Genomic DNA, 16,377 nt, shown 5'->3' with positions numbered 1-16,377 from the left:
GAGTTAAAAATATTTTCGACTTCTCATCGATGACTTTAGATATCAATGGCCCTAACGGCGATCACCGCTTTTGTATCCGTATGCACGTGATCTTTGATCCGTATTGATCTTCGTACATTTTCACCTCGTGGACAGAGCGGTGATTGCCTCTCGTCCTGGCTTCTGACAGAATTTTAGTTTTACCGAAAGAATCGTGCGTCGGTTTTCCAAAATCCAAGTTGCTCCTCGTAAAAGAGAATCGTGGGCCGCGAGCACGCGGTGTAAAGCGACGTAACAGGTTGCTCGTTGGCGAAAAGCTGTTGGCGATAAACGAATTAAAAAGAGAAGCGTTCTGGCCGTGAGAGTTGTACCTATTACGGTCGATTGATGGTTCTTCGATGCAGCAGAGTTCCGTCTAACGATACGAGAGATCCTTGAAGCGATCTCTGACCGGGAGAAACGTGAATCGCCACAGTGATCAGTATTTTACGTTCTCTTGTCTCTGAGGGCCTGGGATTATTCGCGTGGTCCTCTCGCAATTTAGGCATCGACCGAGATCTAAACAGGGAAGGATAGGGTGATCTCGGGTTCGTGGGACGTTATCGTATTTCACGAATCGATGAGAAACTCCGGGCGTAATCCCCGGGAGAACGCGGCACCTCTCTCGACGTTGCAAAATGAAGAGAAAAGAACGGAAGGTCGACCCTAAGAATCGTGAAAATGAAAATAGTTCAGCTTGAGATTGTTTGCGAACGCTGCACATCTCATGTATCATATGATTCTTTATTATTTACATTCTTTCTTGTTGGCACTCGTCAGACACTCCCTCGCACGCACACAGTTTCTTTACGCTATTAATATAGGTAGTACGTAATGCGTGTGTAACGTGTCTCGTGTGTGTATATTCGTTTTCATATATATATATATATATATTTATGTATATATTTATATTTATATATACGATGTATTTATAATCATTTATATTCGTCCGTATGTATATATTTATATATATAATAATACTCCGTAACGTGATAAAACGTCGTTAAAAAAGTCAGTCACTTAAAAAACCTTAACTCTCGTGCTACATATTTTTTTTTTCTTGTTATGTTTCATTTCGACAGTGTACGTAATAGGATTGCACATCGTAATTATTTTACGTCTCTTTCGTGTAATTCTCGTGGCACGAGACGAGTCGTCTCGCGCGAGGGAAGACTCGTGTTCCGAATTAACGTTTTGTTTTCACTTCTTCTCTTCTTCCTTTTTTTTTTTTTTATTCCTCTCTCATCTTTTATTTTACCCACTCGGCCGCGCGTATATGCGTATATGTATGTATATGTATATATATAATCCTCCTCCGCCCTTACCTTCAATTGCGATCGCGGTGCGACAATCGATAGGACCCACACGCGCATATCTATCCTCTCATTCGCACGCATCGCCCTTTCGCACACTCTTCGCGCAGAGGTAATCGCATCGGCTAGATGGTCGCTCTCTCTCTTTCTCTCTCTCTCTCTCTTTCCTCGAACGGGGAGGGAAGCTGAGAACGCGCAAAGGATCAAAGGATGAAGGCTACAAATCATTCTCCCTCGTACGCACGTACCAAAAACAACAGTTACAACTTATAACAATCCTTTTATTTTTTTTTTTATTCGTTACTCCCCTTCGCCTCGAATTTGCATGTCTTCAAGTGGCACTACGAAAGAAGAGACTCGCAAACGCGCGTCCCTCGGAAGAACTCGTCGTCCTCGAGCACGTTAAATTCGTAAAAGCATACGCGCGCGCGCGCGCACACATAGACACACGCACGCACTCTCTCTCTCTCTCCCTCTCCCCCCGCCGCTAAATCGGCTGGAAGAAAAAAAAGAACATCCATTTCCGCGCGACAAAAGACGTCTTATCCCTTTTCGCACATTCTCTCACTCTCTCTCTCTCTCTCTCTCTCATTCGCTCAGGCGCTCCCTTGTTTCTCATCCCCCACGGTTTCTCGTCTCGTTCTTCCTCGCTCTCCGAGCTCCCCTTAACTCATTTGCATCGTACGCCGTGATAAAGATCAACATTTCGTGTAACGAGCATCGCAACGCCCGATGCGACGGTTCCGTCCGATGATCGATGCAACGTTCGATACGGTAAGGCTTAACGACTCTCGTTGAAACAAATTTCGTTCTCTCTGTAGTAAACGAGGCGTAACGGTAGTACGCCGTGCGATTCAAACGAGCTTCGGAATCGAAGAGATCGAGGATAGAACGTAGCGTCCCGAAGAAACCGTTCCGCCTACACCGGATAAACCAAACGGAGAACTGAACGCGACTTCCCTATTTCTTAATGTCGAGCACCGAGTCCTCTCTACGGAGTAATCCTTTATGCATATATTTATATATATATATAGTGTGTATATATATATATATAGTATATATATACACGTTATGTATAAAGTGTGACAATTTTTCGCACGACGTCGCGTTGCGTTACGTTTCGAGACTAGTTTTTCGTCGTGTCAAATATACTTACAATAGAAATATATTAAAATTGCAAATTCTTCCTTCTACTCCCACACGCCCAACAATATGTACGGCGCGCGATTCATGCTTATATCACTTATGCACGTCGCGTAAAACGCTAACGTGACATCAGACATTAAGGTTCGCGATACACGGTTCGTCGTGTCGCGGGTGTGTACGTATTTTCTCTCTCCCCCTCGCGTGTGTGAGTATGGCGTGTGTGGAGCAACGTGTGTATCTCCGTGTCTGTGTGTGTGTGTGTGTGTGTGTATGTGTGTGTGTGTATCTTTTTCACCGTATAACGAGAGTCGGGCAGTTGATTTAATTCGTTTCTTACAGACTGGCGAGGAACAACATTTTTCTCGTACACCGGACAGAGACGGTGTCGTCACTCCGACAGAGCGAAAACGAGAGCCCGACTCCGACGCGAGAATCTCCCAGGTAATCACGCGTGTCTCTCCCGTTTGCCTTGTCCTCCTCCTCCTCCTCTCTCCTCTCTTTCGCTCTCGCTCTCTCATATTTTCTTTCGTCAACGCTCTTCCGTCGATTCTTTATTTTTGTCGTTCGGGCAGTGGTGTGGACGGTTACGGAACCCTCGTCCGTAATCCCAAAAATGTTCTCTACATGTATACATACTATTTAATAATACATATTTCAACAACCGTTTTTAAAACTAAGTTTATAATGTTATCGTATTAGTTTATCATCTTGCCTCGTTTATCCAGAGTCATTCTCTCTCTCGGTTTTTATTACGAAAACATTTGAAAAAAAAGTTCACGTCCCCCGCGCGCGGTGTATCCGGAAAACCTACGATCTGAATCTCACACGGTCGACCCACGCCCCCTCCTCTCTTCCGTCATTGACCTCGCTCTCCGCACTCCCGGTTATCCGAATCGTCCCCCTCCGTACGTACTATTATTAATAATATCCATTAATAAGTGTATAATCTATCTATCTATCTATCTATCTATCTATCTATCTATCTATCTATCTATCTATCTATCTATCTATCTATCTAGAGAAACAGCATCATATTAAAGTCTATCCTCCTCTTCCTCTTCGTTATCTTCGTTATTCTCCTCGGACTCCTCCTTGTATCCGGGATGCTCCGAGATCGCGTAGTAGTTCCCGTTGTAGATGACACCCAGTTCCCTCAACACGTCGCCCCTGATGATCGCCTTGATCGTCCAGTTGTAACATTCCTCACTTTCGCTCTCGCGATCCAGCCGCTCGACGTCGAGGATCTTCGAGCTGAGCCGTTCTAGGATGATCCCGATATCCTTGATGCTCAGATGCTTCTGATCGACGGTCAGCTGATCGATCAGCAATAGAAACTTCTCCGAGGTGACGATCTCATCTTCGATCATCGTGTTCTCGGTCTCGGACTCGGAGCTGTCGTGCTCCTGGTGATGGTTCTGATGATGCGGCAGATGGAAACCGCCGGCACCGGCCGATCCGCTGATTCTCGAGCTGGACTCCTCGTCGGCCGTGTCGCAGAAACGCACGTGGCCCTTGCTAAGTCCCGTCCGTCTCGTGCCGTCGGACAACGAGGAGGGCGGCTGCGGCGAGGGAGTCTGCGTCTGCGTCTGCTGCGGCTGCTGCTGGTGCGGGTGGTGGTGGTACTGCTGATGCTGGGCGTCTTGGATCGGCGAGGTGGCCACCGACTTGTGAACGGCGATCCTCCGTCCTTCCTCGTGGAGCGCGCAGCAGTGGAAGTCGCACTCGCCGCTGGGACCACCGTCGGCGCCGTTCACCGGGCTCCCGTTCCTCGCCACCGGCTGATGGATGTGGTTAGAGCACTCCGGCGTGTGGATATGGATCGTGGTGCTGTCGAACGAGTTGGTACCCTGCTTCACCAGCCTGCCCGGGATCCCGTGCGGTTGCGGCTGCGGCTGCAGCCCGGACGACTGCTGCTGCTGTGTCGTGCGACCATTTTAATTTTATCTTTGCTTTCTATCCTCCTCTCTTTTGGATTGTTTTCTAGGTTCGAGAGAGACAGAGAGACAGAGAGAGAGACAGAGAGACAGAGAGGAGAAGAGGGTACTCGAGGCTTCCGGGCTCCGAGTGGTCCGCCTCTGACAGCGGTCCTGGGCCGGAAGTCGGAACGTGCAAGCGGCGTCGTCCACTGCGCCCGTCGAGATCGAACTCGTTACCCGGAAACCTCGCCCCGTCAAATTTCGTTTCGTGCGCTAACAAAAAAAAAAGCTCGTGGCAAATCGTAATGGGAGACGTCGCGGTCCGCCGATCCGAAACCGATTCCAAATTAAAATCTACGTAGGCGTGTCACACGGGGTCCTTTCGATTTAGGCAGACTCGGAAACCAGATCGTTCAATCGAATTAGAATTGCAATTTCTGTTCTGAAATCGGTCCCGTTGCCTGACCGCGGACGTCTCGCGGGTAGCGACGATCTCGTACCATGTCGTCATGATTTATCACAGTGATATGGGGGCTGGTGTATCGACTCGGCCCGACCTCCGCCGCCAGGTGTCCCAGCTTCCCCCCGTAGTTGAGCTGGTCGAGGCTCGTCTGGATGACCAACGGCGGCCGCTGGCCACCGCTCAGATCGGTCTTCTTGGTCGGCGAGTACTTGGAGGCCTGCACGTCTTGACCCTTCTGCTGCTGCTGCCCCTGGGACGACGTCGACGATCGCTGGTCCCAGTGCAGCACCACCGTGACCCGTCCCTTATTGTCCATGATCTTCCACGAGGGCGTCTCATCGTGCAGCTCCAGGGCGTGGATCGTCTCGCAGACTATTTTCGGAATCGCCGAGATCGCTGCAAACGGTGACAATCGGTGATTATACGATCGCGAGGCCGCGGCTGTTTCCCTCGAGGTTGTATCGATTTTCAAATCGGATTTAGACAGGAGTTTCATTGACTGCGTAAGATCTCCAGTCTAAATCCTGTTACAATGGCTTCGAACGCTTCCGATCTGTAATTCCACGGGTGAGTCTCTAGGAGAGGAGAACGTTCAACGAGTCCAAGGTACCCCATAAAAATAGCTCTCGGACTCGGAACGGAGAACGTTTACCGGGGCTATTCTTGGGGAAAGAGCGTCGCGTTCGACTTTGCTCGCTCGTAAAAGCGACTCCGATACTTTTTCGCTCGCCGAGATCATCATCATTATTATTGTTATTATTATTGTGACGCAACAAAGGTTTTCGGTTTAGAGAACGAGATCGTAGGAGTTCGAAGCGAGATGGGATCGGATTGATAGATACCAGCGCGTATGATGTCGACCCCGGGTGGTGTTTTACACCAGTGTTCACCATGCCTCAGCAACAGAAGGATCGTGTTGTTTGGTAAGGTCCTAAAGTACTCCCCGTCCTCTATCTGCGTCCCGTCCGACTCCAACACTACAGAGACATTCTCGTTCTGTGGCACGCCCAGCTTCTCTTTGCCTGGAAGAAGACGAGCGACGAACGATCAGGCAACGATCGGAACCTCTGTTCTCGTAATGGATCTTTTCCATTTGAGAATCCTCGCGTACGCTTTCGTGCGATCGAGGTCCGTTCTCAAGTCCCTTCTTATATTCGATTACGATGGTGTTCTTCATTAGACAGAAAAGAAAAAAAAGAGTGTGTCCCGAAAAGAGAGAGTACAGGTCACATAGAACGAACGCGGTATCGGCTCTTACGCAGGGATCAAAAACGAGGGTTCTGTTACGCGCGTGCAATTACGCTTGAAGCGCAGCTATTATAATCAGTCTCCGGGCTGTGGGGTATGTTTCTTACCTTGATGTACCAGTTCCTCGAAAGTGCTAACACACAGTCCCTTTCTCACGTTACGCCAGCTGTCCCATATCTTAAAAGGTCTCTTGGCCCGTAACTCCTGCACAGAAACCGACCGATACGGTGATCTCGCGAACGGTTCGAGCCGAGCCGGTGTTGCACTCTCAAACGTTAGAATTTCGGTCTCAAACAGTCCCGCGATCAATCACTTACGTAACGCGAGTGAATTGAACCTGAAAAGTGCAACACCGGGAGCGACGGAGTTGAACGGGCGTCGATCAAAGGTAAACGACACGCCGCGGCGCATAGGTAAAAGTCTATCAATGAGAGGATAGGTTGAAACGGGGCGTAATTGCGTGTAAAGGAACCGTAAAACCCTCGAGCCGGCGTGGAAAACGCTTATCGCCTAGATGTTAAGTGGAGTGTCTGCACCGGGTCAACGGGAAAGTAATTTACCCCCCGTCGCACGCCGTTTTATACGATGCGCCGATGACTATACACACGTTATATAAGTAGAGCGGAGTATAAACAAAGCCGGCTGTGAAAAATGATTATCGAATATCCATATATCCTTGCGACGTGTACGCGACCCACGCCTTTTTTTATCTCGCGCACCGGCTGCCTCCGCGAAGCCGGGATTCCGAATTCTAAGACGGGACTCGCAGGCAACGAGTAAGTAGGACGTGCAGGACCAAACACGGTGTATCCCTGGTCCCTGGCAAGATAAAACGCGATCAATCGTCGGGATGTAACGCCGGTGAGGAATTCTCGTACGCTCGTAGAAAATAGTCTAGTTTTATTTGGCCGTTGTGTGCTCGCGGCTTCGGAACGCGGGTGCGTGCGTCGAGGGTAGTAGGCGGCTCTGTGGGTCGAGAGAGCACGAAACGAGGGGGGCGACGATCACTCGATTATCGAGGTTAAGGGGTCTCCGGATCGGGGACTCGCAAACGATATTAGAATAATGCGAGCCCAAAGGAGGAATATTATGTTTGGATCGTCCCTAGTTTTCAACAGGGAGGCGCAGAGCTTCGTACAGGGCGCAGACGCGGCCGCAACTTATGGTCGAAAACACTGACCTGATTCAATCGTTCTCGGGTAACAGATCAAAAAAAAAAAAAAGAAGAGAGAAAGAAAAGGAAAAGAGAACGGGTGTACGCACGGTGGGAACGAATGGGCGAACACCGACGGGGCGGCGAGAGAGACGTTCGCCGCGGCGTGTCTCGTGTTTTCTCGCGGTCCCGGAACGGGATCTCGGTGCAGCTTCCTCCGAGCTTCGGTAAACAATGCCGCAAAACGCACAGGGACATCGGGACCGTGCAGATCCTGAGGGATTCTCGAGGGTAGGAACAGCATAATCCNTCGCTGGTCCCAGTGCAGCACCACCGTGACCCGTCCCTTATTGTCCATGATCTTCCACGAGGGCGTCTCATCGTGCAGCTCCAGGGCGTGGATCGTCTCGCAGACTATTTTCGGAATCGCCGAGATCGCTGCAAACGGTGACAATCGGTGATTATACGATCGCGAGGCCGCGGCTGTTTCCCTCGAGGTTGTATCGATTTTCAAATCGGATTTAGACAGGAGTTTCATTGACTGCGTAAGATCTCCAGTCTAAATCCTGTTACAATGGCTTCGAACGCTTCCGATCTGTAATTCCACGGGTGAGTCTCTAGGAGAGGAGAACGTTCAACGAGTCCAAGGTACCCCATAAAAATAGCTCTCGGACTCGGAACGGAGAACGTTTACCGGGGCTATTCTTGGGGAAAGAGCGTCGCGTTCGACTTTGCTCGCTCGTAAAAGCGACTCCGATACTTTTTCGCTCGCCGAGATCATCATCATTATTATTGTTATTATTATTGTGACGCAACAAAGGTTTTCGGTTTAGAGAACGAGATCGTAGGAGTTCGAAGCGAGATGGGATCGGATTGATAGATACCAGCGCGTATGATGTCGACCCCGGGTGGTGTTTTACACCAGTGTTCACCATGCCTCAGCAACAGAAGGATCGTGTTGTTTGGTAAGGTCCTAAAGTACTCCCCGTCCTCTATCTGCGTCCCGTCCGACTCCAACACTACAGAGACATTCTCGTTCTGTGGCACGCCCAGCTTCTCTTTGCCTGGAAGAAGACGAGCGACGAACGATCAGGCAACGATCGGAACCTCTGTTCTCGTAATGGATCTTTTCCATTTGAGAATCCTCGCGTACGCTTTCGTGCGATCGAGGTCCGTTCTCAAGTCCCTTCTTATATTCGATTACGATGGTGTTCTTCATTAGACAGAAAAGAAAAAAAAGAGTGTGTCCCGAAAAGAGAGAGTACAGGTCACATAGAACGAACGCGGTATCGGCTCTTACGCAGGGATCAAAAACGAGGGTTCTGTTACGCGCGTGCAATTACGCTTGAAGCGCAGCTATTATAATCAGTCTCCGGGCTGTGGGGTATGTTTCTTACCTTGATGTACCAGTTCCTCGAAAGTGCTAACACACAGTCCCTTTCTCACGTTACGCCAGCTGTCCCATATCTTAAAAGGTCTCTTGGCCCGTAACTCCTGCACAGAAACCGACCGATACGGTGATCTCGCGAACGGTTCGAGCCGAGCCGGTGTTGCACTCTCAAACGTTAGAATTTCGGTCTCAAACAGTCCCGCGATCAATCACTTACGTAACGCGAGTGAATTGAACCTGAAAAGTGCAACACCGGGAGCGACGGAGTTGAACGGGCGTCGATCAAAGGTAAACGACACGCCGCGGCGCATAGGTAAAAGTCTATCAATGAGAGGATAGGTTGAAACGGGGCGTAATTGCGTGTAAAGGAACCGTAAAACCCTCGAGCCGGCGTGGAAAACGCTTATCGCCTAGATGTTAAGTGGAGTGTCTGCACCGGGTCAACGGGAAAGTAATTTACCCCCCGTCGCACGCCGTTTTATACGATGCGCCGATGACTATACACACGTTATATAAGTAGAGCGGAGTATAAACAAAGCCGGCTGTGAAAAATGATTATCGAATATCCATATATCCTTGCGACGTGTACGCGACCCACGCCTTTTTTTATCTCGCGCACCGGCTGCCTCCGCGAAGCCGGGATTCCGAATTCTAAGACGGGACTCGCAGGCAACGAGTAAGTAGGACGTGCAGGACCAAACACGGTGTATCCCTGGTCCCTGGCAAGATAAAACGCGATCAATCGTCGGGATGTAACGCCGGTGAGGAATTCTCGTACGCTCGTAGAAAATAGTCTAGTTTTATTTGGCCGTTGTGTGCTCGCGGCTTCGGAACGCGGGTGCGTGCGTCGAGGGTAGTAGGCGGCTCTGTGGGTCGAGAGAGCACGAAACGAGGGGGGCGACGATCACTCGATTATCGAGGTTAAGGGGTCTCCGGATCGGGGACTCGCAAACGATATTAGAATAATGCGAGCCCAAAGGAGGAATATTATGTTTGGATCGTCCCTAGTTTTCAACAGGGAGGCGCAGAGCTTCGTACAGGGCGCAGACGCGGCCGCAACTTATGGTCGAAAACACTGACCTGATTCAATCGTTCTCGGGTAACAGATCAAAAAAAAAAAAAAGAAGAGAGAAAGAAAAGGAAAAGAGAACGGGTGTACGCACGGTGGGAACGAATGGGCGAACACCGACGGGGCGGCGAGAGAGACGTTCGCCGCGGCGTGTCTCGTGTTTTCTCGCGGTCCCGGAACGGGATCTCGGTGCAGCTTCCTCCGAGCTTCGGTAAACAATGCCGCAAAACGCACAGGGACATCGGGACCGTGCAGATCCTGAGGGATTCTCGAGGGTAGGAACAGCATAATCCAGTGGGATGGCCGTGACGACCTGGACCTGGGGGAAGGAACCCGGGACAGCGACCGACGACGGGACGGAACGTCGCGAACGTCGAGCATTCACGGATGCACCCTGGACCGCGTCGTTCGGAAAAACTAGTCGTACGCTCGCGTACGCGTGATCCCGCGACGCGGGTGCGTGCACCGATCGACGCAACGTTCCGACGGGAATGCTGCAGCGCGTGTACACGCGTTCACGCACGGCGACGATAAAAGAAAATGGGTCCGAAGGAATGTCGCGTCGAGCAAGGGGTCGGACGGGGTCGGAAGGCGGATGCGAAGCACTGGGGTACACCGAGCAGGGAGTAGAACGAAAACGACGGATCGACGATAAAGTGCGATTGTAAATGCATACCTCTCTTGCCATTACGTCATATCCCTGCAGGTAAGGGACCGTCCCAGCGAGCACTTATTCAGAAGGAACGAGTAAAGAAGCTGCACGTCGCATTATCGTGGGCGACGGGATGCTCTCGTGCACTACTGTCCGCCCACCCTCGCTCTCTCTCGCTCTTCCCACCCTCCCTCTCTCTCTCTCTCTCTTGCGCGCTCCCTTCGCCCTCTCTTTCGGTTCCTCTCCGTTTCACCCGGTTTCTCTCGCTGCGTCCTCTCCTGCTGGTCTCTCCTTCGACCCGGTCCACCCGATCCTCCTCGTAACGTGCACCGTACACCGAAACACCTTGCGTCGCGACACCGTTTCTCTTTTGCCTTGTCCACTCTCCTCTATCTCTCTTTCGCTTTCTCTCTCTCTCTCTCTCTCTCGTCCTCCCCCTCTCTTCGTTAAATTTATCTGTCTCTCCGGCGCGCTTCTCTCCGTCTCTCTCGCCCCGTCTCCCGTGTGTCACTGGTCTCTCCTCTCGACTGACCTCCGTAGGATCCTTCGCACTGTACGGTATATCGGTGCGCCGTTATCACGGGGCCGAGCTCGGCTCTGGCTCCTCGTCGTACGTCAACATCGACGCGCCGCGGGCCGAAGAACGCTCGCGAGCACCTCGCGGTAACACCTCATTCCAGCTCGAGCCCTCTCTCGCCGTACAATTACCCGATCTAAGATTTCACTAGCGCATATGGGGGCAAATTGTAACAGTGGCTTCCTCCCAGCGGTTACTGCGGCGACTCCTAGTTTTAGATCGATTCTCTCTCGGTGTACGTACAGACACCCTCGCCCTCGCCCTCGCCCTCTCGCCCACTTCTTCCACCCCTTAGCGAGTGTTCACCCGCAACAACCTCGCCCCACAACCGCCTCCCTCTTCCGATTGCGACTGACGACCGTTCTGCCTCCTCGTACGAGTATATCCCCCAACGATCTCTTCCCAGTGGCTGTACCCAGTTCCCGAGTTCGCCAGGTCGTCCCAGACGGTGCTGCCTGCATCCCTCGTCGACGCCACCCGCGCGATGACGCTCCGAGCGAGCCACCCTTGCTCCGTCGATACCGACCCTTCTCTCCAACCGGCTTTATTCCGCAAATCGAGTTACTCCGACCGTCTCTCCGATCTATACAGTTCCTTCCAGCATTCGATTCATCTCCCGATACGACGACACGCGTCTCTCTTCCACCACTCGGACAAAAACGAATACGACCCTTTCGCACCCATAAATTCCACGATCTTATAAAATCCGATACATTCGTTCCCGTGCTTCTGGAATGCTTCGAACGCCTCTTGCGAATTACTTTCATGTCCAAGCAACTGCAATACATGTACAGACAAACGCTTGCATTACCGAAGAAATTCGTTGAACCAAGTCGAATAAAATTCCAAGTATTAGTCATCGTCCCTTTGAAATCAGCTGCGTCCATCACCTTGACAACCGCGTAAACGCGCAACCATAAAAACAGGCGAACGACCCTCGAACGTTCAGTAGGAATTCGCGCTCCGCACCGGCCGCACTCGTTATTACCGAGTTCCACGATGATAAATATCGCGCATCCGAAGATCCGCGGGAAGCCGCCTGTGAAGAAGCCGCCGCCGCCGCCGCGAAGCACGGAAGGAATACAGGAAATCAAGAGCGTCGACGATGATTCAAAGAAAATCGAAAGAGCGGACTGCAATCAGAACGTCGTCGAATCGACCACCTGCTCGTTCGAGGAACTCTGTACCATGATCACCGATCTGGAGAGAGATATCGTCGGGCAGCTACCGGAAATGCAGCTGCAACCGGAGAGGGACGATTCGAAAGAGGAGCGGGCCGCGAACGGAACGACTTACGAAGATATAATGTCGTTTCTAGCGAAACTCGAAGACGGTAGCTTATCAAAATAGTTTCGCGATATTGATTTAAAAATGAAATTTAGAAATCAATATCCATCGTCTTTCGTACATTCGATTTTCTCATAAGTAAATCCGTCCTATCAATCGGTATCATGCATTAGGTTCTTTGGATGAGACGAACGTAAACGTCCCGGAAGTGGACGCGACGATACTCGGAGAGATATTCGACGGCTCGTTGCCTCGCATTAATTACGATAGGTAATCACGATAACAAAAATAATAATTGATGATTCAACACGATATCGTGAGATTCTGCTTCCGGTCTGCAGCGTCGAAAGGGTCGTTCCTCGTGCGTTCGAGGAGGACTTGGCCACCGCTCGGCTGCAACTCGAGGAAAAGAACGCGACCGTGTCGCTACTCAGAGAGAAACTCAATTCTGAGAGGAAATTGTTCTACGAGAAAGTGGAAGCGCAGAAGAAGAAGAACTCCTCGAAGTTCCAACAGCAGGAAGAGAAGTACAAGAGTATCGTGAAGAGACATCAGAGCTTCATCGAGCAGCTGATCTCTGAGAAGAGCGAGCTGACCGAGAAATGTAACTCGCTGGTACAAAGGGTGAAAGAGATCGAGATAAAAATGCAACGGGATTTGAAGGTGGCGGACGATAGATACGCGGTGGAATTGCAGAGGGCCAAGGAGCACTTCGCCGCGGCGGAGAAGATCAAACGGGAACGATGGATCGAAGCCAGGACCACGAGAATCAAGGTTCGAGATCACGCGAATGATCGTACGTGATTCAATGCTTCGGCTCGTTTTACTAGGAAATGACGGTGAAGGGCCTGGAACCGGAACTGCGTAATATGATGGAACAGCACGCGGAGGAAGTGCAAAGACTGAGGAACGCGCACGTGAAAGAGCTGCAGGACGCGGAACTGAGGATCGTACGTCGCTCGAATCAACAATTGGAACAATTGCGTATAGAGTTGACCGCGAGTCACGAGAGGATGTTGACTAACGAGAAGAGTATTTTATGGGCCAGGTACGAAAGGAGCTTCTGATAAATGCGTCGAATACTGCAGACTGCTAATAACGTTATCAGGTATCAAGAGAAATTGGAGGAGCAGGAGAATCAGTTTAAAGCGCAGCAAGCGAAGCTTGTCGACGAATTGCAGCTCGACAGGGAGAAGTTCGGGAAGGAACAGGCTAAACGTGACGCCGAGACGGAAGCTCTTCTGCAAAGAATGCGGCTGCAGTATCAAGTCAGTAGCCGAAAACGAACATTATTGGAGTCGAAAGTTGAAGAGGTGCCGTCGGTTTTTCTTTTTAGCAAGAAATAGATGCACTGAGGCAACAGCATTCGCACGAGAAGAATACTCTCCAGGAGTCGTTGAAAACGGAATGGGAGGCTTGGTTGGCGGACTACAAGCGACAGCAGAACTTGAGGATCGAACAGATGGAGAACAAGATAAGAGACGATTGCAACAGAGAGAGGGATCGACAGATCGAACTCGCTATCGAACGGTTGGAGAAGGACTCCCGAAACGCCAAGCTCGCGTTGCAGCAGAACTTCGACTGCAAGCTCAGGTAGATCGACAGGGATTCTGTTATCGGGCTGTTGCCAGCGTTCATGATCTTTCAGATCTCTTCGCGAGAAGTACGAAATAGAATTGCAAACTGCGATGGAAAATGAACAGATTCACAAAGCCAAATGGACGCATACGAAGGACAAGCTGGAGAGGACGTTGACCGAGTTGCAGCAAACGGAGAACAAAATTCAGGAATGCACGTCTGAATTGAGTAAAACGAACGAAGTAAGATTTTCTGATATACAATTGCCAATCGATCGATGGCTAGACGGATCATTTCTTCAGGCGGTGAAACAACTGACTGCCGAGCGAGATAACGCGAAGAGAATAGCGAGACAAGAGATCGAAGGAGAGAAGAGAGAATTGGAAGAGAAGATCGGTTCCCTTTATCAGGAAATAACTCGTATCAACGTGAACAGGGACGTTTCGCTGGCTCAGTTACGCAGCAGGTTCGGTGCCCTGATCGTCTGCTAATTATTCACAGAATTCGCGCTCATCGAATTCTGTTCCAGAATTAAACTAATAATGACGCAAAAGATTTTGGCCATCAAAAATCTAACGAAAGAACTGAACGACGCGAAGCTGAGATGCGAACATTTGGAGAAGTTGTTGGACCAACAACGAAGGGAGTACGTTTTAAAAGACATATGAAGGTACCAGTACATTTTATTTGTTGTGCTTCATACGAAATATATATTACACCAAATCAATCACATGCTTGGTTAAAAAAATTCATTTCCTCACGAGAAGTTCAATGAAGTAGATTTAAAAGTCGCCTATCAAAATTTATTATGCAATTTATTATCCTCCGTGGATATTACACCTTTTTTACAATTTGCACGACGTCCTCGTCGCATAACACGTGATCCTTCCCAACCTTCTGCGGCTGGTGTTTCACGGACGATCCCCACACGAGTGCGCTAAAATGTAAGAATCATCAGTTGACGAAAATCAGGCGATCAAAGGGACTACTCACTATTTGAACTCCTTCGCGATCGATCGATGCAGTTTGTTACAAAAATCTTCCACCGTTCGCTTCTCCCTGTTTAAAACTACGGGAGAATTATAATCCGGAAGCTGTCCCTTCGGCTTCGTATATCTACGAACAGAGATAAAAGAATAAATGATCCAGATTTCGAATGAAACAAATCGGAGAACTTACATTCTGACCAGTTGTAAGTAGTCCCACATTTTCTCAAGTAAATCATCGAAATTCCACTTGTGGTGAGCAGAGATCGGTACGCAATGAGGTATTTTATAAATAATATCCAACTCCTCGATACTGATTTGATCTGGAATCGAATCAGACCGTCAGTACCTTCGTTCCAAGGTATCTCAACGACATGATAATTACCTATCTTGTTGAGCAAGTAAATGCACGGCACGTAAACGCGATTTCCTTCGATGACGTCGATTAGGTCGTCGGACGTTGCATCGTATCGCAGCGTGATATCCGCGTTGTGAATTCTATACTCCGAGAGAATACTCTTTACAGTTTCTAAATCGAGTTCAGACTGCGTACACTGTGGGAACGATTAAACAATTTCAACGTCAAAGTTCCGTACGATATTTCGTGTCCCGATGAAGTAGGATTGCACTTACCGTAGTCTGAAAATTAATACCACCTTTGTCCTTCTTCCGGAAATTGATGTTCGGCGGCTGTTTGTTCAATCGCAATCCGAAACCTTCCAATTCGTGTTCGATCAACCTCTTGTGTCCCAGTGGTTTCAACACGTCTAGAACGATGAATATTAAACTGCAGGTTCTGGCGACTGCTATAACTTGTCTTCCACGACCTTTGCCGTCCTTGGCACCTTCAATGATTCCAGGAAGATCCAGTAACTGTAAGATTCATCGATCATTATTTAGTACAAAGATGAAACGTTCTTCTGTTCATTGAATCGGTATACAAACTTGTATCTTCGCCCCTTTGTATTTGATACAACCAGGAACAGTTGTAAGAGTCGTGAATTCGTATGCCGCTACTTCCGAATAGACACCAGCTAGAGTACTCAGTAGAGTAGACTTCCCCACGGAAGGAAAACCTTGGTTCCAGAAACACTTATTATTTTCGATCGTACATTCTCTCGATTATATTTTAAATACGCACCGACGAAACCTATCCTAGCATCGCCAGTTTTTGCCACTTCAAAGCCCTGTTCGCCGCCGCCTCCTCCGCCTTTAGGAGTGATAAGTTCGCGTCTCAATTTCGCGAGTTTTGCCTTTAGCAATCCCAAATGGCCCGACGTAGCTTTGTTCTTTTGGGTACGAGCCATCTGTCGATAAAATTGCAATAGATTAAATCTAAGAAAATCAAATGCAGTACAGATGTAAATGCGGCGAAGGTTACCTCGGCCTCGATCGAGGCGATTTTCTCCAGTATCGTACTCATTTCGAACGCTCGAACAAATCGGATTTCCTTTGAATAATATATGTACAAAATAAGATTCCCTTAAACCCTTTCTCGTTCTTCCATCACAGGACTCGGACGATTTACGAAAGCAATTTACGACGCTCGCACGTGTCGGAACGCTACAGACACATGTTGTA

General features: G+C 49.5%; 3 protein-coding genes across 4 annotated transcripts; 1 reads left to right on the top strand and 2 right to left on the bottom strand.

Annotated features, from left to right (window-relative positions):
• Positions 1–741: 741 nt before the first annotated feature.
• Drep2 (DNA fragmentation factor-related protein 2) lies at positions 742–10,733 on the bottom strand. Its single transcript, XM_026817866.1, has 8 exons — positions 10,393–10,733; positions 8,655–8,751; positions 8,142–8,321; positions 7,508–7,695; positions 6,212–6,413; positions 5,699–5,878; positions 4,894–5,252; positions 742–4,393 (listed from the first exon to the last, which is right to left on the bottom strand). Exons 1-8 carry the CDS (start codon positions 10,402–10,404, stop codon positions 3,512–3,514), a joined length of 2,100 nt encoding a protein of 699 aa, XP_026673667.1. The 5' UTR covers positions 10,405–10,733; the 3' UTR covers positions 742–3,511.
• A 248-nt stretch (positions 10,734–10,981) lies between these two features.
• On the top strand, positions 10,982–14,484 carry dila (centrosomal protein dilatory). Of its 2 annotated transcripts, XM_026817925.1 has the most exons (9): positions 10,982–12,278; positions 12,406–12,502; positions 12,574–13,006; positions 13,063–13,280; positions 13,341–13,500; positions 13,569–13,825; positions 13,881–14,052; positions 14,113–14,276; positions 14,340–14,484. In XM_026817925.1, the coding sequence occupies exons 1-9, from the start codon at positions 11,945–11,947 to the stop codon at positions 14,476–14,478; spliced, it is 1,974 nt and encodes a 657-aa protein (XP_026673726.1). In that variant the 5' UTR covers positions 10,982–11,944; the 3' UTR covers positions 14,479–14,484. The 2 variants fall into 2 exon arrangements, with proteins under 2 accessions (XP_026673726.1, XP_026673725.1); XM_026817924.1 differs by having other exon boundaries at positions 13,881–14,276.
• 128up (GTP-binding protein 128up) lies at positions 14,476–16,263 on the bottom strand. Its single transcript, XM_018033416.2, has 8 exons — positions 16,178–16,263; positions 15,938–16,103; positions 15,742–15,872; positions 15,430–15,669; positions 15,182–15,350; positions 14,990–15,119; positions 14,804–14,926; positions 14,476–14,747 (listed from the first exon to the last, which is right to left on the bottom strand). The coding sequence occupies exons 1-8, from the start codon at positions 16,217–16,219 to the stop codon at positions 14,645–14,647; spliced, it is 1,104 nt and encodes a 367-aa protein (XP_017888905.1). The 5' UTR covers positions 16,220–16,263; the 3' UTR covers positions 14,476–14,644.
• Positions 16,264–16,377: the final 114 nt, after the last annotated feature.

Source organism: Ceratina calcarata, unplaced genomic scaffold (genome assembly GCF_001652005.2).
Source record: "Ceratina calcarata isolate Rehan_Ccalc_2016 unplaced genomic scaffold, ASM165200v1 scaffold71, whole genome shotgun sequence".
Taxonomy (NCBI): Eukaryota; Metazoa; Arthropoda; class Insecta; order Hymenoptera; family Apidae; genus Ceratina; species Ceratina calcarata.
Note: the sequence above shows the minus strand (reverse complement) of the source record. Positions and strands in the feature narration are given on the sequence as shown.

Bases quoted from the DNA above. Each gene is read 5' to 3' on its own strand.
- dila (XM_026817924.1), top strand. From the start codon at position 11,945: ATGATAAATATCGCGCATCCGAAGATCCGCGGGAAGCCGCCTGTGAAG. The intron at 12,503-12,573 runs GTAATCACGATA...TCCGGTCTGCAG, and splicing joins CCTCGCATTAATTACGATAG to CGTCGAAAGGGTCGTTCCTC. The intron at 13,501-13,568 runs GTCAGTAGCCGA...TTTTCTTTTTAG, and splicing joins GAATGCGGCTGCAGTATCAA to CAAGAAATAGATGCACTGAG.
- 128up (XM_018033416.2), bottom strand. From the start codon at position 16,219: ATGAGTACGATACTGGAGAAAATCGCCTCGATCGAGGCCGAG. The intron at 15,670-15,741 runs GTTTGTATACCG...TGAATCTTACAG, and splicing joins ACAAAGGGGCGAAGATACAA to TTACTGGATCTTCCTGGAAT. The intron at 15,120-15,181 runs GTAATTATCATG...ATTCGATTCCAG, and splicing joins TTACTTGCTCAACAAGATAG to ATCAAATCAGTATCGAGGAG.